This window comes from Prorops nasuta, unplaced genomic scaffold (genome assembly GCF_024137725.1).
Source record: "Prorops nasuta isolate Cenicafe-Biocafe unplaced genomic scaffold, Cenicafe_Pnas_1.2 PNAS00019, whole genome shotgun sequence".
In the NCBI taxonomy this organism is placed as follows: Eukaryota; Metazoa; Arthropoda; class Insecta; order Hymenoptera; family Bethylidae; genus Prorops; species Prorops nasuta.
Genome location: NW_027116816.1, coordinates 3,542,855 through 3,570,029, shown reverse-complemented (window position 1 = coordinate 3,570,029; position 27,175 = coordinate 3,542,855). Strand labels below are relative to the sequence as shown.

Genomic DNA, 27,175 nt, shown 5'->3' with positions numbered 1-27,175 from the left:
AGAGAGGGGGGGGAAGGCTGCGTGGGTGTGTTGGATGGAGAGAAGGAAGGAAGGAAAGAAAGAAAAGGTATATATATATATATATATAGAGAGGAGAAGTTTGCAAGAACAGGAGAATCCGGGTAGAGGGAAGAGAATTCGCCTATCCGTCCAGTTATTTAACTTTACTCTTCCCGGCTGGATCGGCCGTGTTCTTCGTGTCGATGGTGCGTCGTCTCTCTCTCACTCGTCGAATTAGCAGAAGAAGCGAGAGAGTTGCAGTTGCAGTTGCAGAGAGCTCGAGTGTCCGTTGAAAGGAGAGTTGGGGGGGGGGGGGATTGGAGATGGGGGGGGGGGGGGGTTAGACGCGCAGGCCTTGGGAGAGTTCGCTGCACCTCCAGTGCCGTCCTGCCATCCTCCCCTCCCTCCCTCCTCCCCCCTCCTCCTTATTGCTCGAGTGCAGCGTCACCTTCCACCTACCCCCTCTGGCCTGGCGCGCTAAGCTAACACAAATGCACGCACACGCACACACTAAGGCTCTCCCCACCTCCTCCCCCTACCGCGAGACACCAGACCACGGCCAACCACGACTACTTCCCCTTTCCAACTTGTCAGCCACACTCGCGCTCGCACGTAACATACGCAGCAAACATATAGTATATATCTCCGACGCTGTGCGACCTTACCTATCCCTATCTCTCTGTGCAACAGGCACCTACACACGTCGTAAAGATCCTCCTCCAGTCCCCAGCTACACACTTACGAGCCCGTTACACCTTCCTTCTCTCTCTCTCTCTCTCTCTCTCTCTCTCTCTCTCGCTCTCCCGTTCTCTCTGTGTATGCTGTTTGTCCCTTATACATAATCCACCGGTCTTCAACTTCAACTTCCACTTCCAGCTTCGCCATGCTTCATTCCTATACCTTGCTCTATTCGATTTCACAATTCCCAACAAAATTCACTTCCACCTCTTTAAACGATACGTTCTTCATTTTTAAAATTTTTATTATTTTGTCAATTTACGATTTTTCGATATAGTCTTTGTGGAATTAACTATGGGAGAATATTCTCTTTGGGAAGAAGAGTTCGAATGAAAGAAATAATTTCTGCTTTGTAAAATTATAGTTTTTTCTTATTATAGGAGGGTTTAGGGTGAATTGAAATATGGGAGGAGGAAGCAGGTGAACTTTTCATTTCTTTCGGTTGATAAATTACATAATTGTATAAAGTGGATGACCCATCGTCGAATAGCGATCTTATCAAGCTGAGGCAGTTACACTTTGTAGAATTTCATGTTTTGCGTGGCCAGTGTTTATTATAGTATTGTATGTGTGTGTAGAAAAAGACAGGTACCAATACTATATATACCAAAGGCAAATCCTGCCGTTGCGCGTGAAGTTTCGGATGAACAGGCTGCCTGAAAACGTGAATATGCCACGATCTTGAAGAAACTTCGCTTTAACAATCGGCGCTTGCATATTTCTGATGCTAATCTTTCCATTTTTCCCCCTACAACCCCCTCTTCCACATATATATACAATTCCCTTCCTTCCATCGCACCTTCATCGCCACTCTCGCACTCCGTTCTTTTCCAGTCAGCTTCTTACTCGAAACCTTCCACAATTTCTTTGCCTTATTCTGCCAAATCCTCCAAAGCCACAACTCTCCTATATTTTTTACCAAATCCTAAAAAACAATTTATCTTCCCCTATCGATTTCAATTTTATAGACCTTGGCACGATAAAGAAACGAAGAGCTGTGTTTTTTAGCCCAGCACGATTTTAATATCCAAAAGATATTTTATTCGCCACAATGTACTTTTTGGTTTGCGAATCTTGCAGCCTTATATTAATTAACGCAACGTATCGGTTCGGGCCGAGGCTGAAATGCAAATTTTGAAGGGTGAAGTTCCCTTGTTGGAAGAGTTCGGAAGGTTCGTGGCACAAAGTGCAAAGGAACTTTTTTTCAAGGAAGAGCGAGAGGCTCGCAATTATGTATAGGAACAAATCGGGTGAGCGCGTGACTCTATAGACACAATAAAGCCACAATGTAGACACAATAATGTTTCGACAATAATGTCTGGCTCTACCGAAGGGACCCTCTCCACCTCCTCCCCCTTCTCATGGCCAAACAGCAAGACACGCTAACGTCAAAAACACGCACACACATGACTGGACGTAGATATATAATAACACTGTGGAGAATCGTTTTTGTAACAGGTACAGATTCCCACTTTGTGCACCAACAGTGCTACAAACTAGGCAGACGAGTAATTAACGAAGTTGTGGTCCGCTTAAAAATACTGAAAATAAAAAATTTGCATCGGTCAATAATGAAACGTAAGATTGGCAGAAAAGTGCATTTTAAATTTTGAAACTACAGCAACTTTTCGATCGTGATACTGAAGAATGAAGCACAGAGTCCTACATTGAGTGTACGAGTTAATCGCGTAACAAGCGCGGAGGAAAACTGAAGAATAAATAAAAATGTGTTCTTTGGCAATGATTATCATCTGACAAAATTCATAACAATGTTAAAAACATGACTACATGACAACTGCACTTTGGAGAACATTTTTCGTAGCAAAAAAGTATCCAGTTCCCACTTAGTGCAGCAACTGCGTTAAACGAGACAAACGAATAATCGACAAGACTTGTACACTAAAAATACTGGAAACAGAGCATTGATCGATAATGAAACGTTAGATTGGGGGAAAAATCCCAAATCTCATATAACAGTACCACGCATTAATAATACAAGAATGCTGCATGAAGAAAAATAGCGAATGACGAAAAAAAGTAATATTTTGGCAGTAATTTTCATTGAAGAAAATTGATGACGACGTCCCGTGATATTTTGTTGCTGAGAGTATAATAGGAAGAATTCTGGGATAGGAAATGTTTGAGAGAAGAGTTTTGAGAGTGGTGGTCGAGTTGGATGGTCCATTGTGGTACGAGAGTTGGATAGGGAAGAGAAAAGAAAGAAGAAAAATGAAGGGCAATTTCGGTGGGTGCTTTGGGTAAAAAGGCGAGGATTTTCGAAGACATTGTTGCTCGTTGAAAGTGGCGAAGGGGTTGGGGCGGGGTAGAACAGGGCCAAAACAAAGATAAGCGGAATTGAGTTCCTGGCTGAAGGTCTGCGCGGTGTGTTCCGGCTGCGTGTGACCGTGTTCGCATACACATTGTAGACATAATAAAGGGGAAGGTGCTTTAAACAATATACTCTCGTGGTTCGCTCGGCTGGACGTGCTCTCTCTCTCTCTCTCTCTCTCTCTCTCTCTTCGTATATACACATACAAAGTTGCTCTGTAGTCCTACTTACTCCCTACACTCCCTATACAGTCTACTATAAGGACCTTGGAAGCCGTTCGTAGCGGATCCAGCCAATCTTTCCGGTTCTTCTTCTTTTTCTTCTTCCTCTTCTCCTCCACCTCCTCCTCCTCCTCCTCCTCCTCCTCCTCCTCCTCTTCATCCTCCTCATGCTGCTTCTCCTGCTGCCTCTTCTCCTTCCTCCACTCCTCCTCCTAACCTCTTTCCTTCGTGCATATCGCGTGTCCTTGAAAAATTTCTACCTTAATCTCTACAAGTCGAGCAGCGATACTGGTCAACGATCAGAGATCCTAAAAAATAGAAATAATCCTGCAACCTTCCTGCCATGAAACTTTCTTCATAAATGCTCCAACGATTGTCTTCTTATTTCCGAAAGCAGCTTCGATATATCTACCGTTGGTCGCGGTTCTGCTACTTTTCCTTCATTAATAAGATGTTCGCCGAGCTATTTTTCTTTTTTTTTCTTTTCTTTTCTTCAATCGACGCAAATCAGCGGTTCGCGTATCGATACTCTTGCTGGAGCGCCACGTGCGTATCTCCAAGCCTTTTAGAAAGAATCCATCATCGAGTGACGAATTAATGGATCATGCATAACAGTCATTATTTTCATGTGAAATGCAAAGAAGCGGAGCAAAAAGAGCGGAGTTTACTCGTTCCGATTGGATTTCGGAAAAGGAATTTCTGCGGTATGAATATTCGCGAATATTTGTATTTAGACTGAAACTTTTCTTTCGTTTTCCCCGCAAAACTTCCTAATAACTGGAGAACAGATATTCGTATGGTTAAACGGAAGTTTAGCCCGTGGGCGTATATATACACCACCAGTGTCCTTGAATAACTCAAGCCTCTCCCTTCCTCCACACGGATTCTCTTTGAAACTAAACCTCCTCGTGCATTTTCTCGCACAAAAACACGCGAGGAAATCTCGTGGAAAAGCGTAAAATCTTTTCGTTTGCTCGTCCAAGAAGAATTACCGAAGCGGAAGGAGAATGGAGAAAGGACGATTTTGAGTTTGAAAATTTTCCTGATTTCTCTCGCGTGAGCTTCCACAGTCGCACTTTTCTTCCTGCACAATCTCACGGTAAGTGGCGAACAGATATTCGCACGGTCAAACGGAAATTTAGCCTCTGCGAGTATGCACCCTAGTGTCCTTGAATAATCCCCTCTCCTTTCCCACTCTCCGCAGGACCTTTCCGAAGAGAACCTTCTCGTGCAATTTTCTCCAGCAGAAAGCCACACGAAAATCTTCCTGGAAAATGCAAAAACTCCGTTCGTTTAATCGTTCGAGAAGAAAAAATCAGCGAGGCAAGGCGAACTTTTCTAGTGGAAACCGCGAGTATGAGATTTTTCTCGAGATTTATATCGCTACAAACATGCAACTCCGTCGCAACAAAGTTTATCCGTGAAAGTTGCCAGTCGTGATCGTTTCTTTATTTATGAACGCGCCAGCCGGTGGAGCAATTGAGCGCGCGAGCGCCAGTTTCCGTCGCGATAGCATTTTTTCCCCATGCAGCACCACACTTTAACCCATAAGAGTGAGCTGTCCTCCGCTTGGAATCTGACGAGATTTTACGAGTTCTTCATACGAGCCGAGCAGAGGATTCTCGTCCATTCGAGAACGGAAGATCTGCCTGTAGGGTGTGTGCATGCGTACAGCACCGGCGACCTCCTTTGTGGAAAGTCTCGGCTGCGCACTGCGAGGATTTCTTCTTTTTCTACTTACGAAATTATAGGCAGAGCGTGAAAATCCTCGTTGAAGAAACGTAAGAAGAAGAAGAGGAGGAGGAGGAAGAAGAAGGAGAGGAAAAACGAAGTTTTCGAAATGGAAGGTGGTCGCTGCGGAAACCTGCAGTCGAGTAAAAGTGTGCAGCGCTGGTCTCGGCCTGAATCGTCGTATAATCTCTCTTCCTTCCTCTTTCTCCCCCTCCCCCTCCCCTCAATTTTCCGTATAGTACAGCTTTCCCATACCCCCTCGTCAATGAACAGACTCGTTTTCAACGTGCCCCAATAATTTTCGACTTTAATTAGCAATTCGTACGTTCACGATCGATTAATTTGCGTTATGCAACGATAGAAAAATTCTGGCAGCAGATATTCTCCGCAAATATGAGCCCAGCTGGTCTTACCTATTTAGGTTTAAAATCGAGTTGAGTACATACATATATATTTACACTTATAATTGGCAACATTTGGAAAAGCAGTGCTTACGTAGCGATGCTGTGCATGGAACTTGACCGATCGAGATAGAAAGTGGAAGAAAGAGAACGTGACATTATCGCGTGAAAAATATAATGCTGGCAGAGTCTGTTTAGAAACACGCCAGTGGGCCGCGAGAACGAAAGTGGGAAGAAAAAAGTAAAGAAAAGAAACAATTTGAACTAGAATCTTAATTGGTAGACTCGACTTTTACGAGTTTGACTCGTTACAACAATTAAACATACGTTGCAATTAACATCCAATTGTAAAGATTTCAAGGGAAAGTAGAGTCAAGTTTAATCAGCTAGACCGAAATCTATGCGAAATACAATGATGATACCAAGTCCAATGGAGAATCTCTTATCTCTCTGTTGAGATTACAAAGATACGCTTATACCGGCTGGCTGCTGAACTGTGTCCAATATATGCGTTCGAACGGTATGATTGATTATAATAAAAAATTATTGTATACATTGTTAAATCTAGCCCTTAACCAAGAAATTATGCATGAATGAAAACTACTCGATTCGAAGCTTATTCGCTTTGGCACAGCGATTCAACGATTTTTTCTCTACTGACCAACTTTTTCAGCAAAAGCTCCTCGGACTAGTACATATATATATCAAATCCCCTGAAATTTTCCTCCTTTAAAAAGTTGCTCGGTAAAGAGCTAGATTTAGAAACTGTAAAGAAACTTTATTTTCTAATTACTCCCACTATTTGTAGCATTGATAAGTCGAGCCACGATTAACCGACCACCCGTTATATACGCGTTCTGGCATTGATCAATCGTTTTCAAAGTTTTATCGATTTTTTTTTAATGTAGATTTGTCGCGAGACGTCACAAGAGTGGAGCTATGTTTTTCTCGATGATAGAATCTGTGCAAATACTCGCGAGATTTGTGCTGCTTACGCGTTTTCGCTTGATTTAATTGTATTGAAAGAGGGAGTGGGGGGGGGGGGGGGAGAATAAGGTTTTATAGAACGTTTTGCGCGTGTGTGCGCGCGAATCGTATTTATCGCGGCTGGCTAATTCGGTAATAAACGACCGAGTGACCCAGAAACTGGCGATAGCATCTTTCGATCCATGTCGAGCCGATCGCACAATGCTATGCCTCGAGCCTTATCTCTCCATCTTACAGAATTTTGCTTCCGCAAAATAAGTACTCCGGCGTTGTAATATATATATATATATATATATAGTACACTGTACAGGTACACATATGTTCGAGGAAATCCCAGTGGCTCGATCGAAAGTAACCTCTAGCTCGTATATTGTGCCATTTCCATTCGTGTCGCAAATTCGCTTATCGCGTTCGGCCGATTGATAATACAACCGTTATGACGAGTGCTTGTGTTTGTGTGTGTATGTATATATAAGCTTATGCAATAATTATGAGAGAGAGAGAGAGAGAGAGGGAGGGAGGAGCATTCTCGCGAAGATTTTCCGAGTGAAAGGCTTGCAAAATCTTGGCCGAAGCAACACCTGGTTGCCATTAGTCCACTTGCTTAATCGGTCGTCTTGACCGCCGGTGCATGCGTGTGCGTGAAATATTATTCGTTATTCAATGACTGGATTATATGGCAGAGATAATCATTTTTATTATGGGGAGGATGCGTAAAGGAGGTTGCGAAGGATTTTTGCAGAGACCTCGTCATTGAGGAATCGTGACAATTGGTGTGCTCGTATTACAACTGTTTGATCAACGCTCATTGGAACTACTATTCCTAGCACGTTGGGAAATAACGCGAGGAAAGAAGAGCGAGTACGCGTGTAACGGACACATTGCGGTGACGGGGATTAGAAATCGCGTTTTCCTGGATTGGGCGTCGGTCGTCCCGTTCCGAGATCGGCGAGAGTTACGAAGTTTTCTCTCCAAGGTGCCTAGTAGCACGCCTCGTTTTTTCTTTCACTCGATACAACCAGCGACTATATGCTGAAGCTCGCACGCGACTCTGACCCTTTTTTCCCACAACTCGCTTTGTCCTTTAGTCCAGTCGTCTGGCAGTTGCAATATTTTAAGCGTTACGGATGATTCTGTAGGTCGAGGCAATCTGGAATTATTAGAAATTCCGAATTTTCTCGTCATCTTCCCCTTTCCACGATCACTGGTCGTGTCGCGATCCAAATAGCGCGGGTAATAGTAGGCGAACGTTCGTGGAACGTTTCTGGAACCAATTCGACACGTTGGAACGTTTCAGGAACGTTTTTCACATCATTCGTGAAATGAAATAATTGATAATACGAGATTCTGGTGTTCCTATAGACTGGGGGGCACCGATCTTCCTCGTCCAATATCCGCTAGTTTCAAGGACCGTGTGCAAGTTCAGTGTTAGAAACGTTTCAGGACGGATTTTGATATGTTTGCATTGTGGTGATGTTTTCTCCTCAATATATATATAGTAGCACGCTTGGTTTTTTCTGCTGCATCCGCCAATTCTACTTGAGCAACTCTTTTTCCATCCGTTTTTATGCACGATCGTGAGGGCTGGGACAATCGTGAATTAGAAATCGTGGTTTTTCTTGGATTGGGCGTCGGTCGTCCCGTTCCAAGATCGGCGAGAGTTACGAGGTTTTCTCTCCAAGGTGCATAGCACGATTCGATTTCCTCGCGCTACGACAAACCATTCTACTTCAACTAGAACGACTATTCCTTTCTTGTTGGTCGACTCTTTGTCCATTAGTCAAATCATCTAAGAACTCGAATATTTCAAGGTTTATGCGCGATCGTGTGGGCTCGGAAAATCGAGAGCACGCGATAAAACTTTAAAAGTATTTACCGAGCGTGCTTGCGACACTCAAGATCGATTAGTTTACTTTTCAAAGAAAAATGCTCTTATTTCGCGTAATATCAAGAAACGAGGAAAAGAATAAGGTTGTCCATTTCAAACGACTATATAGAGACGAGTAAATAGTGCGCGTGATGTTGGAAACCTTTCGAAAACGTTCCAACGTGTCAAATTGGTTCCGTCAACCTTTCGGGAACATTACTGACACTATATGCGTGCCATATGGGCAACGTCGCATCGTTGAAGGAAAACTATCGTGCAAACGAGATACGTCTCGGGACAAACAGGTCCTGGAATAAAAGGAATCCGCCGAGCAAAAATAAACTGCCGAATATTTTTCTACGATTCGCTACATCATCGCTTTGGCCAAAATTAGTCAGTTTCGTATATACGTAAAAACTATTTTTTCAACGGGCGTCGCACACCGAACTGATCCAATTCTATTCCTCCCGAGCAAACTTTGCTTGGTGAGCCATCGAGATTGTACCATCCGAAAGAATCGTGCCAAAAATCGCTATCTCCGTAATCTTCATCGTAGAGATTAATATTAATTTGAAGAATTAGGTTATCCTGATATACCGTAACTTATTATTATCGATCAATCGTCGTGCATAAGCTGGCAAAAATTCATAAAATTCTTCGGGACGGAGTTGGAGGTTTTTCCCGATGAATAAATCAATAAAAAGAAAAGGGTAATAGTTTCAGGGATCGTTTCCACCGGACTGTTTCCTAGCTGGTATTTCTCGCAGACAGAGCGAGTAATCTGGCGATCAGGCTGTTGGAAGCGCACGCACCGAGGACAAAAGATCGCGATTTCAGAGCGTCTGCCGTATTTCCCTGCCTCGCCTCGGGTGCATTTAACTCTCCCAAGGTCCCTCCGATGTAACGAGTCGACGCTCCAATGCACTGAAATAAGTCATTCTGTCGTGCATCGTGCAAAATACCCGTTCTGCGTCGTTATTCACATTATTGCTAATTGCGATAAAATGAATATTGACAGATTTGCTCCTTTCGCGTTATAAGCAGTGCGTGGCTCGAGAGGCTGGATATTAGTCGAGTGGTGGGAAGCCCTGACATTGGTAAGGTAAGTAGCAAGCGCGTGCACATGTATATATATATATATATGTACGGTATATAGAGCATATACAGGAAGAGAACCACTTGGTCGGAGCTAGGCTTTTGCTCGATACGAGCACCCGGGCACCATGGTGATTCTGCACTCTATACTCGGCAATATCGGACCGACCGAACTGCTTGCGTATGCACATCTACGCGTCCACCCTGTCCGTGTGTGCGTGCGCGCGTGTGTGCGTATACCAAAAGGAACCGCCAATCCGCTGCAGCCGGCAGCACACAGGTGCAAGGGTGCAAGAGTCTGACTATTGCGAGCCATAACCCCCCCCCCCCCTCCCTCTTCTACCAAGACTCATCTCGAGCAGCCTCAAACTCGTACAACATACATGGACGCGCACCGATGTTCAAAAGCACGAGTGGATAAGACAGTTCGCGTCTAATTTTTTAAGAATGTAAGAAAATTGAAAAACCCTCCGGAGGAAATAATTCGTAGGAGAAAAAATGCCGCGCGCTTAGATTAGGGAGCGACGACGACGACGACGACTTCCGATCGAAGGTTAATGTCAGGATGCGAGTTTGTATGTACGCGAGTGTGTAGTTGCGGTATACGTCCTATCCCAATAGAGACGGGAAAATAGCTTTCCCTGGCGACGAACGGTGGCGCGTATGCGCGCGTGTGTGTGTAGCAGAGAGGCGCGCGCGAAAGAGAGAGTGTTGAAAAGAGAGAGGAGGAGTGGCGTTTCCCCTCACGCGCGCGAGTCACCAAGTTGAACATTGCGGTAGGCTGTCTTGTTTATAGGTGTTGGGGCGCGAGCGTGTGTGTCTGCGCGCGATGGACTGGTGGTGGGGGCGGCGGCGGCGGCGGCGGCGGCGGTGCTGGCCGAGAGTAGCCGAACGAAGCCGACGGAAACGGCCGAAGGGGTAGAGCAGCGAAACGAACGAGCGGGAGCGAGAGGTCAGCCCCGCGAGTCGGCGCTCGAGAGTCCCGAGAGGCAGAGAGAGAGAGAGAGAGAGAGAGAGAGCGAGTAAGAGTCTCTCTCCGCGTGAGTCTGTCTGCCTCTGGAATAGCGAGTGAACGAGTCTGGGGACTAGCGGGCTACCTCGGCTCCGAGTCAGTCAGTGTGCCACCGGCGACCGTGGCTCGGCTCGGTGCAGAAACCTATGCGAGTCGATTTGTTCACATCCGCCTGATATACCATTGTCGATCGGTTCTTCGCGCGCCATCCTCGAGATTTTCAGTGATTTATCCGATTGCGTTGAATAAGCGACTGGGGAGAGCGACGACGACGACCCATCTTCTCCACTGGCCTCACGTGGATCCGACGGACAAGTTTGACACGCCGGAAGAGACGATCGCACCCACGCGGATCCTCCTTCGGCAAGAGATAAGCGCGCAGGAAGCAAACATCTCTTCTCCCTCTCCTCCCTCCACTCCACCCCATACCCAAACCCCTTAGGTGTCCGTCTCGTCGTCTGCTCAGTTTTCGTCATCCACGTCGAGACACTGTTCGGTAAAATATTATTGTGCGACCAATATTGTTCTCACCGGTATTACCAACCAATTGTGACGCGGTGTGTTTCTCGCCTCGAGTGACAGCGCTATTTCGCCAGTGAAATGACAGAGTTTTAATAGTAGTAGTAGTTTTAGGAGTTTTAAAGTATAGTAGCAGTAGCAGTAGTAGTTTGGTCGATCGCTCGTTGTTTCGTTACACGGAGGATGCTCGACTTGTGGTAAACTCGAGAATTGTCGCGCACAAGCCCGTGGTGAGAAAGCTGGAAAGATGTTGGAGGATCAGCCGCTGGACCTGAGCGTCCGCGTTGGCGATTACGCCGAGCTCTCGCGGGACGAGAATGAGCAGAATTTGGATCCCGCGATGCGCAAGGAGCATCTCGATGATTATGGGAATGCCGCGGCAGCGCTCAGGCTTCGAGGCTGTTTCGTCGGTACGGCCAGTTCCGATTACGGTCAGGAAAGGGAGGACCGTACTTGCTCCGAGGATTCCGACGACTCCTGCTCGGACAATAATCAGAAAAATGGATCCACCAGGTCGCGCTCCAGGCCACCCGGCACCAAACCCTACAAGAAAAACCTCATGAGACGATACCGTGAGTCATCAAACTCCATTTGTACACTTTCCCGCGTGTGCGCCCGCGCGCGCTCGTGCGTGCTTGCATATATACACCTCCTCCTCTTCATCGACCATTCACAAATATTCGCCATATAATACTTCCGGAAAATAAGCGCGCTCGCGTATCGTGCAATGCCTCCGTTTCTGCTTCATTCGCGCTCTCCGCGCTCGTTACGTTCGCATTTCTCCAGACCCCACGCGCTATACGCCGATGCCGACGCCTCGCTCCCGAACTAGCCAATCTCCTTTTTCGCTGTCCCAGAGATTTTTGTCGATGACTGTACAAAATCGATCGGCCCGGAAGTGATACGCTCTAAATTTGACAATCGTATAAACGTATTTGCGATGCTAATTATTTTCGCTTACCGGTACAATTTTGTTTGTTACCGGCGGACGCTTTTTTCGTGTTGCCAAACAAACCGAGCGGAATGAGTTCTCGGGAATCTCTGGAAATCCCAGAATAAATACAAGCTGGAGAGAAAAAAAGTCACAGAAATATAATACATCTCGTCGTCGAAATATGAAAATAATCTGTCTCTTTTCGCATCGGTGGTAATCTTTCCACTCCGCCAGGGGATTAAAAGGTGTGCGTAACGCGCAAAGTTTACGTTGGCCAAACGACGTTGCGAGAGGCGCGAGCGTTAGAGCTGAGAAGAAACCTGGGGCACCGTTATCCAAAACTGATAAAATTTCGTCATCGGAGTAACTCTTTATCCTCCGTAACGGAAACTCAGCATTGACAATGACGAGCAACTTTTTTTTTTCTTTGCGAATCTCGCTGAAATGCATTGGAGAATCGGTTGGTGAACTTGGAAAGTTTGGTTGGATTGGCGGGAATTTCAGTGAGGATGAAAGTGGAGTGCGAGAGGAGGAAATACGTAGCGCCTGGTATGTACTACTTGCTTTAGGCGCGAACAGCGTGCTTGAGAATGTGCGTGTTGCTGTAATTTCGGCCGATAAAAATATTACGCAAGCGCCGCTGCCGTCGCGAAGGTCGCAACGAGCCCCGCCCGCCTTTACACCGTCGAAAATTCACCGGGATAGAACGATTTTGCAACTCCTCGTTATCCCCCCATCCCCCCCCCCCCTCCGTCTTCCTATCCCCCTCGCTTAATTCCATGAGAGAATTCCTCTCTGTATATATCTGTATCTATTTCAGCAACAACAGCAGCTTTTTTGCTAGCAGCTTAATCAGATCCCCCCTCCTTCCGAATGATTAAAATAGTTTTTTGTGTATCTCGACCCTGACCGTCCCAAACACACATCTGCTGAAATTCCGAATAGAAAGGAAAGCTCATTTCTCGTATTCATTAAATCGCTTCTAGGCCATCGAGCAACGAAGATGCGGAAGGAAGCGTGTCTCGAAGATGCGAATCGTACGCGTGAAGTTTAACCCTTGCGAATCGCAGCGGGGCTCCTCGGATGGAGTCCTTGGAGACCGACGCGACCTTCTACCTTCTGGGATCCTTATTCAAAGTAGCGAGAGCAGCCTGATAGGTGTGACCCTAGAAAGGACGAGGTGAAAGTCGGAAAATCAGCAGAGGATTTTCCAAAAATTTCTCTCTCATTTTTCAATTTAGTCACAGTACATCCCCCCCCCTCCCCTCCTTGACGAAGAGCGCGCGAAAAGTCCTAGAAAACATCCTCCACGTGTCCTCAGCAGGGATTTTCCCGCAGCGTCACTCTGCCGATTCTTCTCAACTTTCTCTCTCGAGCACAACGCGAAATAAATATATTTTCGCCCGGAAGAAGCGCGTGATGTCACTGCATCTTCTCTCGTTAGTCCCTTCTGAAATCTTTCGTAATGAAAACCGTACATCCGACGACCGATCCTCAATTTCAGCTGGTGAGTTTTACGCCTTGTTTATTTTGCGCGAGCTCGCTTTGCTCTCGGTTGACACAGGCGTGTGCTACTCTTTTGCCCTCGTCGACTCGTTGTAATAGTATATTAAGAAAAAGGACCATGGCTGGCTGCTGACAGCGTGTACATCAACATTTTTTGCCCAGACTTTTTACCTCCGAGAAGAAGAAGAAGAAGAATTAAAAAAAAAACACGGCGTTTCCTAGGAAAAGTATCGGCACAGGGTAAAACCCTGTTCTTGCATCGGGTCACGGAACAAAAATATACAAACAAACGAAGGATAGCCCCCTTTTTCCTCTTACGCTGACTCGGTGTAATGCACGACTCGTATTTATTATTTACACACGTTGAAACACGCGCACGCGCGCTCTCTCGCTCTTGTATACATCGGCTTCCACGAAAACTCTTTGTTTCCAAAGTGAATGCTCGCATCGGTCCAAGTGTACCAGCAACACACAAACGCTACATCGAACATTGCTAAAAAAACTTGATCAAATCTCTGTCGATGCACGCTTATTCCAAGTAAGAAAACAAAACAGTTGAAATAATATACTTGTCTTTTTCGCTCGTAAAGGCGTACACCAAGCTTATTGGATGAACCTGCTAGATGGCTCTGCACTGTATATATATATATATATATACACTACATAATATCGTGGAAGCAATAGGGGCCCAGTTTACCAGAGTTTAGTGCTACCACGGTAGCCGGTGCTAGTTGGCTTCTGCGGTCTCTTTTCTCCCTTTCTTCTCTCGCAGTCGGAAAAAAAACTTTCGAAACCTTTCACGAAGCACAGGTAGCTTCCATTATAAATTCTTGTTTACGACACTCTCCCGGTCCACGCGCGCGGTGCAACTATATTCTCCTCTGTAATTGGCAATCAGTCCGATCCTTAATTTATCACTGCAGGCAAATTAACGAGGAATCGGACGCGAACGATATTGTTGCTCGCGCGGCGCGATAAACGGGGTAAAAAAAATCCTGCCGTAATTTTAATTGCAGCAACGATTCGATAGGGTCGCTGTTATAGCAGCACCGATCCAATTCGCAAGATTAAGGCTTCGAGTGTCCTAGATATTACTCATTCGAGCACACTGCCCTCCTTATCTCCCTTACCATTCACTTTCGTAACTATTCGTAATTTCTCTCTTTATCAGATTACGCGCGGCTACCTTATCACCGACGCTTCGCTCAGCTAATCTTGCTGGAACTTTCTGCTGCTGCTTTTCCTCGCCGACTTCCTCCAACCGATAACGCTCTTCCCAATCCATTTGCGATATTATTCGCTGTTGTTATTGATTCTAAAACTCTTCGTGCGTCTACCTATATATATATATATATATATATATATATATATATATATATAATAGAAGGATCACTTTCGGTGAGTCCGATTCAGGTTTTGCTTTGTAATTTGTTCCACCGGTGGCATATAAAGAGGCTTGTACAGCCTCTCCACTTGCCAGTTTTGGATCAAATGAACCATCGGGAGAAGCAGTGAACAGCAACGCGGTTCCGCGTACATTTCCCTCTATTACCTGTACACGATTGATCTCCAACGTAATCGAACACCGCGATATATATCGGCGGATGCCAGGTTAATTATTTTAATTAGCCTGAAATTGTTGTAATTACCCAACTCCGCCATTTCACCGTTAATTAATAATGCAATGTCCAATGCGCCACTGGCTATTTCTGCTCAGAGAAAATGGCCGGCGATCCTTACCGCGCAATTACGAGCTGTTTTTAAAGCTGCTTACCAATGAAGTTTCTGTAATTGAATATTAAACCTTTTTTTTTCTTTATCGTTGAGTAGGAGTTGGCGTTGAAGAAAAAAAGAACGCTAACTGCGCGCGAATCGATATGCGATGTCGTTAACCCTAAACGAACGACGCGTGTATCGGGGCCAGTGATAAGATAACGAGAGCCAGGAAGGAAGAGAAAAGAAGGAGAGGAAGAAGGAGAAGGAGTGCGTTCGGGAAAGAGAACACGAGAAAGAGAAACTGAGAAAGAAATGCCTTTTGTTCGATCCGTTGACCTTGAAGACGAAGCTGCTCTCTACCGATTTGTCTTCTTCGATTGCATCAACGGAGAACGTCAGGACCCTTGCAAGCTTTTCATTTTTTTAAAAGCTGTACGCACGAGTGAAGTTTGCAGGGATCGAAAGACAATTTCTTTCTTTTTCTTCTTCTTCTTCTTCTTTCTCTTCATGGTCGCGTCGTTTGGTCTTAATTAAACCATTTCTGCGTATACGCTGACTCTTCCACCGAACTAGATATCACTCTCTGAATTTATCATCGGATCTACTTGGATTCCTCCTCGAATTCATTCGAGCGACCTTCGAGCGTTTGTTCCATTCAATATTCTCACTCGCAGCCTTCCCATGCCCTTTCTAATTAATATGCGCCATTCGTTGGATGGTATTTACGATAAAATCTCGCAAATTTGCCATCAAAAACTTCACGTACAGTGTATACGTAATTCGTATCAAATATTTCCACCGAAATTTTCATGTTACGTTTTTACTCAATTTTGGTGAACTCTGGTATATCCATGATAATGCGTTTACTATATCTATGTGATATTCGTGATGTTGCGTGGAGCTTTTCACTCGACGATTTTTCTGTACATTTTTTTTTTCAACTGAAATACGTTTGTTAATTTTTTTCTTAAAAATATCTCCTTTGCTATATTTGCCATTAGAATTTTAATATATTTTAACGAATATTTAATACGCGATATTGACGTTGTTATACATGGAGCATCCCTCTCGACGAGTTTTCTGTATTTATAATATACAAGTCCAAAACAACAGTCATTTATTTATTAAATTAGTCTCGTTTACCATCAGAAATTTAGTATATATATATATATATATATATATATTATACGAATTCGTATAAAACATTGGAACGTTATACATCACCCCGCTGCAACCGATCGACGATAAAACGTATATTTATAAACAGTATTCGTGATTTTACACAGAGATTTCACTCGTTGAGTTTCCTGTACACGTAAAATATCAAACACTTATTATTTATTTATTAGACTAATCTCGTTTGCCAAATTTATCATGAGAAATTTAATGCACTTTGTACGAATTTATAAATATATATAAAAGATTCAAGAATGTATATCTCACCTCGGTCCGACTCATCGATGATAAAACGTACATCATAAAGGTTTATTATTGGTGATATTACCTGGAACTTATTTTCTCGACGAGTTTCCTGTACACGTATATAAAAGCTCACACACCTATTATATTTTGCAGCTGGCGCCAATTATCACCGTGACCCATTTTTCTATCTCTCGGCAACATTCGCAAGAAGACAAGTTAATCCGTGACGATAATTCCAGCGACATTAGGTAGAAAAACTTTCCATCGCGGATTCTTAATTAACGCTAGAGTCACAATTGCGTATGTGCATATAATTAGATCGTAGGTGATTTAGAAGACTGAAAGCGGAAACTCTGCTATACATACATACCTGTACTATATACATGTATGCCTAGCTAGCAGGATTAAGATTTTTATAATCAATGTAGCGATATCTCGACGTGGTTATACACTCTGGATTATAAAGTGTAGCCGCGTGTGCAAATTCTGAATGCACGAGCATATATACGTTTCTTATTATCCACACGCTTAATCGTCCACATATCGATCCACTCATTTCTAACACACAGTATTTACCTTGCCGCTGCATCTTGTTTGGCGAAGAACACCGAGAAACGCGGTATAGTATCGATAATAAATAAATTTAAAAATAACGTTATCAAAAATAAGGATTTTTTTTTTTAAATTTATCATTCAAAATACTGAAAATTACCATTCTTTGCGCATTACTGAAAATAATAAAAAATTCGTGAAAACTACAGATAATAAAGCAATTTTTACCGTGAGCTATTTTTACCAAATTTCACGTGTTCTTAACGTACGGTTTATTACCAAGCTGTTCTATTACTAACTATTATACGCGGACATTAATATTCACTATTTATCTCCATAAAATGTCTAGGATTCCGTTTCGTCACAGAGCTATCTTGTATAACAGGTTAAAATTTATAGGAAATTTATTTTTCTACACTTATATATAACATCACTGCCTTATTATGTACTCCAAGACTGACCGCTCTAAACCTTTACCGATTTTCCATCGTATATTTGATTTTGAAATGACTCCCTATCATTCGCGTTGTCCGATGAATGAAAATGAACGTTGAAATGTCTGTAATCTGCCAACGATATCTCGATGACGTTTATTCGTAATGAAGAGTTTAGACTCGTGCGAATAATTAAAGTAATTTTAAAATTAAAAAACAACTATATATATAGCTCAAAAATCAATCGGTCTACTCCCTTGCCGAATTTTAATTTTTCATATACGCATATTTGAATTTCAAATGATTTCCTACCGGTGGCGTTGGATGAATGAGGGTGAAGGTTTCAGCATCCATTACCTATATACATATATATATATATATATATACAGCTTATGCTTATACTATTTGTTCGATGAAGGAGATAGATAGAGGAGGATAGCGGTACATTGATTGCTTGGGCGTAGATCGTGCTCACCCACACAATTACAAAGCCATTATTGTGCCCTTCCTCCTCACTCTCACTTGTTCACGCTACACTTTCACGCTACCCAGTTTATCCGCCCGACTCCCACAGTCTCAACGCGGCCATATTTTTCTTCATTAGCGCCGGAACAAACGACGAGACTCCGCTCGGTTTACCTTGACACGAATAATGAAATAATCGTGTGGAATTCGCGTCCAGCCGTTCCTTCCTTCCTTTACACCTTCGTAGCTGATGTTCTCTGTGTGTATATATATATATATGTAGTTATTTTATCAATCGAAACAATCGAGTGCATAATACTAGGCAGATTCATTCATGTTAAATTTTCCTATATTCGAATTGGTGCAAAGCTCTTTATTAAGAAATTTCATTGAAAAATGATTATAAATGATAATTTTGATAATTCGTCGCTTAGAAATTAACTCGTGTACAATTTCGTCATTGCTGTCGTTCGATTTCGTCGATGGAAATCGGAAGGAGTATTCGGTAATTATTCATCCGGTAATTCTCGAACTTTCCATCGCAACAGTTTATCAATGAAAAATGATAAAAAATTGCAACGATTTTTCGATAGAAACTTTTCCTTTCTCCTCGAGAGGGAATTTTTTCCGAGCTTTCAGTATATTCGTCTCTATAACGATGTAATCAATCTCACACGGAACAGCAGCGACATATCGAGGGTTGCGAGGAACAAAGAGGAGGGAATAATCGGTGAGATTTTTTGGTTTCACGAGGGTGACATTTTCAAAGGGCCTCCTTATCCATGTGTGTGTGTGTGTGTGTGTGTGTGTGCGCGCGCGCGCGTGTATGCGAGAGCTAGGGAAAAGGGAGGCTCCGTTGCTGTTGGAAATTGAGCGTGCAGTGGGTCCTTGCTCGGCATGGGGTGAAAATGTAGGTCAGTTTCGCGAGGGTGTTAAAGACTAATTTTACAACTCGCTTATTTTTATAAAAAATTTCCACCGAGCAATTCTAATAATTATGCGAGGATAATACGTAGCAATTAGTACACTGACTGGTATAGTAAATAGGAACTTAAGTGTTGATTTACAATTGCGCTAGATAGATAAGTTGAAAAATGACTAATAACAATGAGATATGTTAATGCTGATTCACCTATCAGGTCAAGCTTGTAGGAAGGGGGGGAGGGTGACGAAAGGTAATGATTTATTCTCGGTAGAAAAGAACTTTGTTAAATATAAAAAAAAAAAAAAAAAAAAGAGGGATAGAAGTAAATTGACGGTTGGGGATCGGTTTAGAGGATAGCCACGACGAGAGGCAAGGTGTGAAGGAACGTGTAGGCGCATGTCGGGACGGGAAGTTGGTCCTTCCTTCCTTCCTTCCTTCCTTCCTTCCTTCCTCTTCCTTCGCGAGCCAGTATCCTGAATTACAATGAGACCCTCCGCTTCCTCGAAACCTATTTAAATACACGCCACTCGTTTCTCGATAAAAATTTATTATCGATTCTTAAACGATTCCGTTCAAGAATCTCCTCGATAACAACGAATTTCAACTCGTAGAAAATAAAACCACCCCACGCCTTTTTCCCCGCACACTATAGTGCAGACTCTTTCGAATTTCAACGCGTAGAAAATAAAACCATCCCACACCACTTTCCAGGTAAAATGCGAGATGCAGCTTTTTATTTTGAATTTCAACGGATAAAAATTTATCGATCTTCGATGATATTTCATTGAACAATCTCCTGGGTAAAAATAAATTTTAATGCATGGAAAATAAGAGCGTCTTAGCCTATTTTCCCACCACAAAATGTAGGTTTTTATTTCGGATACAAATTCATCAATTCTCAGCGATATTTCATTGAACAATCTCCTGGGTAAAAATAAATTTTAATGCCTGGAAAATAAGAGCGTCCCGCTTTATTTTCCGCTCGTATAGTGCGGCATTTTATCTCTAATTTCGATTAAAAAAAAATCAAATCACCTATATATATATATATACATATATATATATAAATATTCACATAATAGCGTAGATTTTTTCCTAAGAAACGATCCAGCGAGTTTGCTTCATATAATATCTCGGTTCACGAATCCTCTCGTGGGTGAAGAGCGGGATCGATTTTGCACGATCGTTACTCTCCACGCCCGGCGGAAGAGATTCTCCGGCGTGTGGCGTTAGCGAAGCGGTTGAAGGTCGCGTGGCCGCAATTATCCCATCTCGTCGTTCTATTTAGAAAGTCGCGTGAAAGAAACATCGCGTTGATTTAAAGATTTTCAATGTTCGGGAAAATTGGTGAATTTTTCCCAAGTGAGCTCTAGTCACGAGCTTTGTATTATTATATTTATACAACAAACGAAGGGGGGAGGGGGGGGGGGAATGCGTGCTGTACTAGAAGAGTTGAGCAATATCTCGAAGACGAAGAGTCGTGGAGGGGGGTAGCTGTATAGGTGTCGGCTTTGATTGGTAAAGGGAGACAGTGACGAAGAAGAGGAGGAAAGTTACTATATGTATATATATATATATATTTGTTTGTGTGTGTGTGAGAGAGAGAGAGAGAGGTCGAAGGACGCATGGCAGAGCACAATCGTTCGCAATAGGAAAACTGGGGTAGGCTGTCCTTGCGCTCTTGGGTAGTTATTGGAACGTTGGCACGGAGACGCTTACCTTCGTTTATCGGGTGTCCCATTTTCACTCGGATACGCGTCAATGCACCATTTTCCTCCATCCGACCCACACACGCACTCACACCACTGTACAAGCCTTATTCCAAAATTCAAGCCGAAGCCTTTGCACGGTTTAAAAAGTAGCAGCGTCGAAGAGCGGAGTGGAAAACGAGTGGCGTTTATCGGTGAAAAGGAAAAGGGACACCCGTTATATGAAAGGATAAACGCGCGTATGCAGAATAGAACGGTGCGGCGTGTAGTAGAAGAGGAGGAGGAAGAGCAGCGAGCTCGTTGAATGCACCAGCCCTGACCTACATAGTAAGCCGAGTTGTGGGCTAGGCAAGCCTACGCTACAACTACCTAGACTATTATAGCAACGAGGTATAGACAGCCAAGCCAACCGTTATTAGCGCTCTCATCAAAATTTCATCAAACCTTTCCGCATGAATTTTCCTCCCAGCCAATTCCGAATTAAACGCACCGAGCTTATCCCATCTTCCCCGATGCTCCCGTAATAATTATTCCGATTCGATTAATCGTTTTTTTTTGCTTTGTATTATTTTTTATCGACGAGTCTCTACCGTGGATAATCCCATCGATCGACGACGCGAATAACGCAAGATCGAACGCGGTGAACACGTTTGCCAATTGCACAATTACTACCTTCGGCGTCTCACGTATATATATATGAAAAATTTTCTAATGAAAGCTAGAATAGAATTTTTCGTTTGTTTTACACCCGTGACTTTGTCGCCACCTCCTATAGAACTCCGATCGTCCTTGACATCCTTCCTCGCACGCGTCGTTGGCGATTTAACGGGGCAAACTGCGATATGGCTAACGCAAAGTTAAACAGGGGAAATCGGTGGTGATCGAGACTCCCAGACACAGCGCGTGACCTTTGATTCTTCTAGGTTTATATATATATGAGATTGGTGACGTAGGTGCTCGACGAAACCGAAAAGAAAGCGCGAAATTTCTCTCCGGACTATCTTTTGCTTTCGCAATTAACGAATTAGATTCCACACCGACACATGGACACCGTTAGATTGCACAATGACCCGTAAGAGCGATCCAAGGTTGTTCCGCGTCTCGGATTTCGGTATAACGACCACGCGCGTTCCTTCTTTGCGATTCGACGTTCGTGCCTGTGTACAACCCTTTATTGTCACTTTCAGTCGATCGTTTCGAGCCGCACCTTGTTATTCTTCCACTTTCACTCCTCCTCGTCTTCCCGACTCTTCATCATCGTCGATTCCTACCATGCTCTATCGAATTCTCTCGGAGATCTCATCAAAGATTAACCGTCGAATTTCCAATAGCCAGGCTTCGATACGGGACTCGTGGTGGAAATTCGAGCCAATAACCACGGAGATATATATTATTTATAATGCTGTCTGTTTGGTTGGATGATTTTCCGATTGATCATTTCGCGGTTCTCTATTGACTGCTTCCGGTACCACGAGTGCAGAAAAACAGGAAACTCGTTGAACCGGCTTAATGAGATTTCGTGGATATATACGAGAGGGAAAGAGATTATAGAGCGTTTTCGTTAATTAGGAAAAATATTGCATCGAGAGAGGTAATAGTTTTCCGGAGCGGAAATGGGATACCGGTAAACGCAATTATCAGATAAAATCGAGCAGATCTCTGGAAAGATTTGTGAGTGTCTGGAAATGGGGAAAGCAGATAGGGTATATGTGCTTGGGAAAATGTGTCTAACGAGTTGGTCGCTCCAAGGCGAGTGCCTCGCTCATCGAGGATAGACCTTTATCCGAAATCGTTGTTTAGGAAAATAGATAAAGGAAAGGTGGAAAAAAAAGAGGAACCGTATGAATCAAATGAGCAGCAGATACAAAAAAGAGGCCGTGAACCATCTGGTCTAGCAGCATCCCTCGCGCATCGCTTTATTATACCTGTGCCAAGGCTCCTTTCTTACCGTTAGAAAGCAAAGATCAGTTCAGGTGATCAATTCCTAACTGATGTACACCACTTTTCTCTTAACGGGACAATCCTGGCCATACGGTCACCATGTTCCAACCATCAGCCAAAGTGTGAGATACAAATTTCATCTCTCCTCCCTTCTTACTCTTTCGCTCCCACAACTTGTCGTCCCTTTTACAATCATCGGTGACTATAGGACGAGGTTTCATGCTGATAATCTTGCAAAGAAGAGAATTCTAATCTGTTATTAATGAATAGTTTGGGCGATCAATTTCCAGCTTCTATTTTCGTTCACCTACTATAGTTATCACGGTGATTCACAAGGATTTGGAAAAGGTGGAAGGAAAACAATTTAAATATCTGTTTGAGATGACTGGAGGTGATCAATGTCTGATTATAATGTCGTTATTTTACTCTCTCAACGGGACAATCGTGGCCGTAAAACGTAGTCTATTCTCCGACGAGGAAAATGGGTCACAGAGAAATTTCAGATCTCTCCCGTTTAGTTTTCCCAAAATTTCGTTTCCTCGCAACGTTCCCTTTCAAGTGCAAGATTCTAAGAATATTGAAAGAAAGTGAATTTAATATGTGTGTATCTTCCTCCGTGTACAAAAGGGTAGGCTCGAAATTTTCTTCGCTTTCGTCAGGAAGAATGCTCGAGGAGATACTGTTAGCTGCGATTTAGGGTTTTTAGCAGGGTTTGCCTCGCGTGGATTCTGTTATTCGAAGGAAGTAGGCGTATGCGCGTCTCGAGTATAAAAAAAAAGGCTGATCTTTCTGGCAGCATGAAAGGACAATGGTAAGGGTGCCAGGTTTCGACTGGCATTCATCGGGAAATGGGTCACGGTCGGTATTGACGTTTCCTCTTTCTTCCTGATTCCAACCATGAAGAGCATCCAGACGCCCTAGAAATTTTTATTGGACACCCGGGAATTTCCTCCCGCGTCCTCCTCCCCCCTCGCCACTTTTTCTTCTCTTAAAACTCTCCCTCTATCATCGTCCCACTCTGTTTTTCTACTCGAGCGCTCCGCCATCTCGAATTCGCTCTTCGCGATAAACCCTTTGGCGTCTCTTTCCCTCTTACACCAACGGAACACACCAATACATCTGAAATTTATTGTTGAGAAGAACGAAAGGTCAACATTGACACTGGCTTGGGGTGACGGTGTGTGTGCATGCACGCGTGTATATGGAAGAATCTCAAGTGTCGCATAGCGCTTTAATTGGGACGAGTATCGCGCGATTTTCTCTCCTTCTGTTCGTCATAAATACCAAAAGCATTATGCAAGCACACGTGACGGAAGCAATTTCGAAGCGAAAAATTCTCTAGCACCGAAAGTTGTTAGGTTCCAGAGAAATGATCGAGCGACTTTATCGCGATTGGAGATAAAAGATAGTTGTTGTTATATGTAGACTAGTGAAAAATGAGAAATGAGGAACAAAGTATGAAAAATGTTTGAGTCGGAATTTATGCACGTGATTGTTTCGTTGGAATGAAGAAATGTAAATGAAAGTGATGCGAGAAATGTGTGGCGCGTGGTGAGTTGGTGTGGAGGGAGGGGGGGGGGGGGTAAACGGGTCGATGTAAGGAGCACAGTGGAACAGTGAGATTCGCGCCTCTATGCGTGTGTGTGTGTGTGTGCGCGCCCGATTACTTTGAGGCCAGCACTCTCGATTTCGTCCGAAGCAGGAAGTGGGTCGCGCACGGAACACGCAGCCAGACAGAAATGAGCGGCACGTCGCTTCCGGTATCGAAATTTCCGGCTCCCCCCTCCCGCCCCACCATCGCCCAAAACATCACAACGCGATAAAGAAAGAGAAATGCATTCCAACAGGCACAATGAGCTCCGCTCTACAATTAATTCAATCACCGCAATAATCATTTACAAAGCTCCACAGCGGCTTGCAAAATCACTCAACAATTCATTCCAAATACTATTCCTGCACTTTATACCAAAAGCTCGTATACACGGCTGTGGGCATATATTTTCACCGCGAGATTTGCATTAATTTCAAACATTTCGATATAATATTAATTAACCGTCGGAATAACGTTTGTTATTCATTTAAGTTGGTAAATACGGTTTTAATGTTGCATTTCGGCCGCAACTCAATTTGGAATTTCGTTCGCTTCGCTAAAAGCTTAGCACCGCGAATTTTTGCCACTAGATTCGTGCTAATTTCACGCATTTCCAAGAGAGAATGTCAGAATTTTTGTTATTAATTCAAGCCCGTCAATCTGCTTTTAATATTAATAAAAAAGTAATGAGTCAACCGAAATAGGAATTTCAATTCCTTGCTCTCTATCGCATAGATAAAATTTCGCTCGTCCACATCGAGAGGAGGGGGGGGGGGGGAGGAGATGTAAAAGGTGAAAATTGTGATGTAATTTTAGAAGAAGATGAAACACTCTCTCGTGTGTGCAGAATTAATCAGTGTCGCATGGTGTACCTATATTTATTACGAATTTCTTTATTCCTCTATCTTCGTCTTGAAAAATTACACTAATCGTTACTACAGATGAGCAATTAGGCAAAGAAGAATCACTGTTTCGATATTCGCGCTAATTAATCCTTGGGATTATCTCGGATATCGATCGATGCTGTGTTTTACTTGGCACTTGAAATCTTGCGATTGAACTGCTCTGGAAACCCCGATAAATCATCGGGGATCAAGAAGCTCGTCTCTATTTTTGACAAACGTTTATCTAAACTGGCGTAAAAGCTACGAGTATCTCCAACTAAGTAACCTAATGTAAGATTACCAACGCTACAACATCGTTATTGGAGCAATAAATCAAAACTGAACGATATCTGGAACGTAACGGACGATTATGCGATCGGAATTAATTATATAATGACGCTAATGGTCGTCTTATCTGCTAATTAAAATCTGCTGAATTAATTATCAGGATTAAAGAAAGAAACTGCTTACATAGATCGTCTCGTAGCTATTCGAGTTGTCACCCACACTGGATTTATCATACTTTCAACCAGCATTTCCCTCGTTTTTATCGATATTCGTGCACATTGGGTAATGCTAATATGCGTGATCTTTGAAATTAGGGAATGAATGGTCGAAAAAAAATAAATCAGTTTGTACAGTATCGCGTACTCGAAATAAAATTATAAATCAGTGTTAGTAAGAAAAAAATTTATCTAAAGGATGTACATATATATATATATATAGCGTGGAAGTATTTGCACATCCCGGAATTCTCAGCGAGCGTCGAGAGTTGCTCGAGAGAACGTAACAGGTGCGAGTCTCTTTCGCACCTGCCCGCGCCTTGTCCAATCTTTCGGCTCCCCGCAATTTTCTCGCAATCCTTACTAACCGAATCAGTACAATTATTTTCGCGAGCAGAGAAAAACGTAGAAAGTCGCGGCTATTTATCGCGAGTTTTGACGCTTTTGCTCGAGTTCACAATTCCTTCGGACGATGTTCTTTGTTTGGTGCGAAAATAAGAAAATGTCGGATGTGGCGAGTGGAATCGGTGGTAGTGGGCCAGAAGAAGAAACGGGTGGGATAAGGATTGCGTAAAGCTGGAAACGCATCGGTGTCGGTGTTGTTTATGCATGCGCTGGTAAAACTCGTCGGGTGCAAGCCTGCTGCACTTGAAAGAGCGACATCGTGATGTCACATAGAAAGAGAGAGTCGTTACCGTTACGTAATGTACCAGCTGGACACGCGTGGCAGTGCGAGCTCGTGTGCGTGTCGGCCCGAGAAAGTTGCGTGGTCCGAGACGCCACCGGAGGAACCCAACCAAACCCAATAAACGCTGACCTTACCTTATGCGCCGCATCGGACACTGGCCAAAGCACCTTTTGCCTCTCTTATTCGCTCGCTCTTCTTACTTTTCCTTTCGATTCTGCCCACAATTATTTGCACGCTCCCGAAAACTCTTTCTCCTTGCTCAATCCACTCTATATATATATATATATATATATGTATACTATATATCTCGTATATTCCTGCACTGCTGAATTCTCGCGTTCAAAGCTGATCGACGAAATAGGGGGAGAGTAGTGACTAGTACTTTAAAGACTTTAGATTTTTTGCTTGTAAATGTATAACTACGACGAGGAATTTTGTTTCCGTTTGTGTCTTGCAATTCTTACGGTTTCCTTTGGATTTTGATAAAATTTATTTACTTGCTCCTAAATTCAGAATTATCATTGTGAGAATAAAGAGGAAGGAATTTTTGCTTCAAATTTTATCAAGATTAATCGATCCCTATCGTTCTAGTAACACCCTTTATCACTTTCCCTTTCATTGTACCAAAAATTATATTTACACTCTCTCTTATCGCTTAATCAGCTGCACTCCGATATGCAGAATTCTTTCGGACACGATGAATCAACGAAAGAATTAGAGGAAAGAGTGACTATAACTGTTAAGGATATAGACTTTTTAGTCGTAAATTTTCTCGTAAACAGCTGAGCAGTTTCATGCGAGATTATCTGGAACGGTCTCTATATAGTATAACGGTAGGCGATTCCGGTGAAACGGTGCCACTGTTTTCAATCGGTTTGCTTTTATTCCGTGTCGTTTCTCGATTGGAGAAGAGTGGGAAACTACATATATATATATATATATATATATATAGACACCAGTTTAGTCGGAAATATAGCGGAACTGGAAAATCGAAGGCTCTATATA

At 43.3% G+C, this 27,175-nt stretch overlaps 1 protein-coding gene across 6 annotated transcripts in view; it reads left to right on the top strand.

Annotated features, from left to right (window-relative positions):
- Nucleotides 1-27,175, top strand: part of LOC136780607 (ecdysone-induced protein 74EF-like) — a 143,584-nt gene that overhangs the window by 84,309 nt on the left and 32,100 nt on the right. The window contains exon 1 of one of the 6 annotated variants that reach the window (XM_066739091.1): nucleotides 10,404-11,472. The exons of 4 other annotated variants lie outside the window; for them this stretch is intronic. In XM_066739091.1, the coding sequence (XP_066595188.1) occupies nucleotides 11,148-11,472 (325 nt within the window). In that variant the 5' untranslated portion in view covers nucleotides 10,404-11,147. Of the gene's footprint in view, nucleotides 1-10,403; nucleotides 11,473-27,175 lie in introns of those variants that run through there. One more of the 6 variants, XM_066739092.1, reaches the window with a different exon arrangement.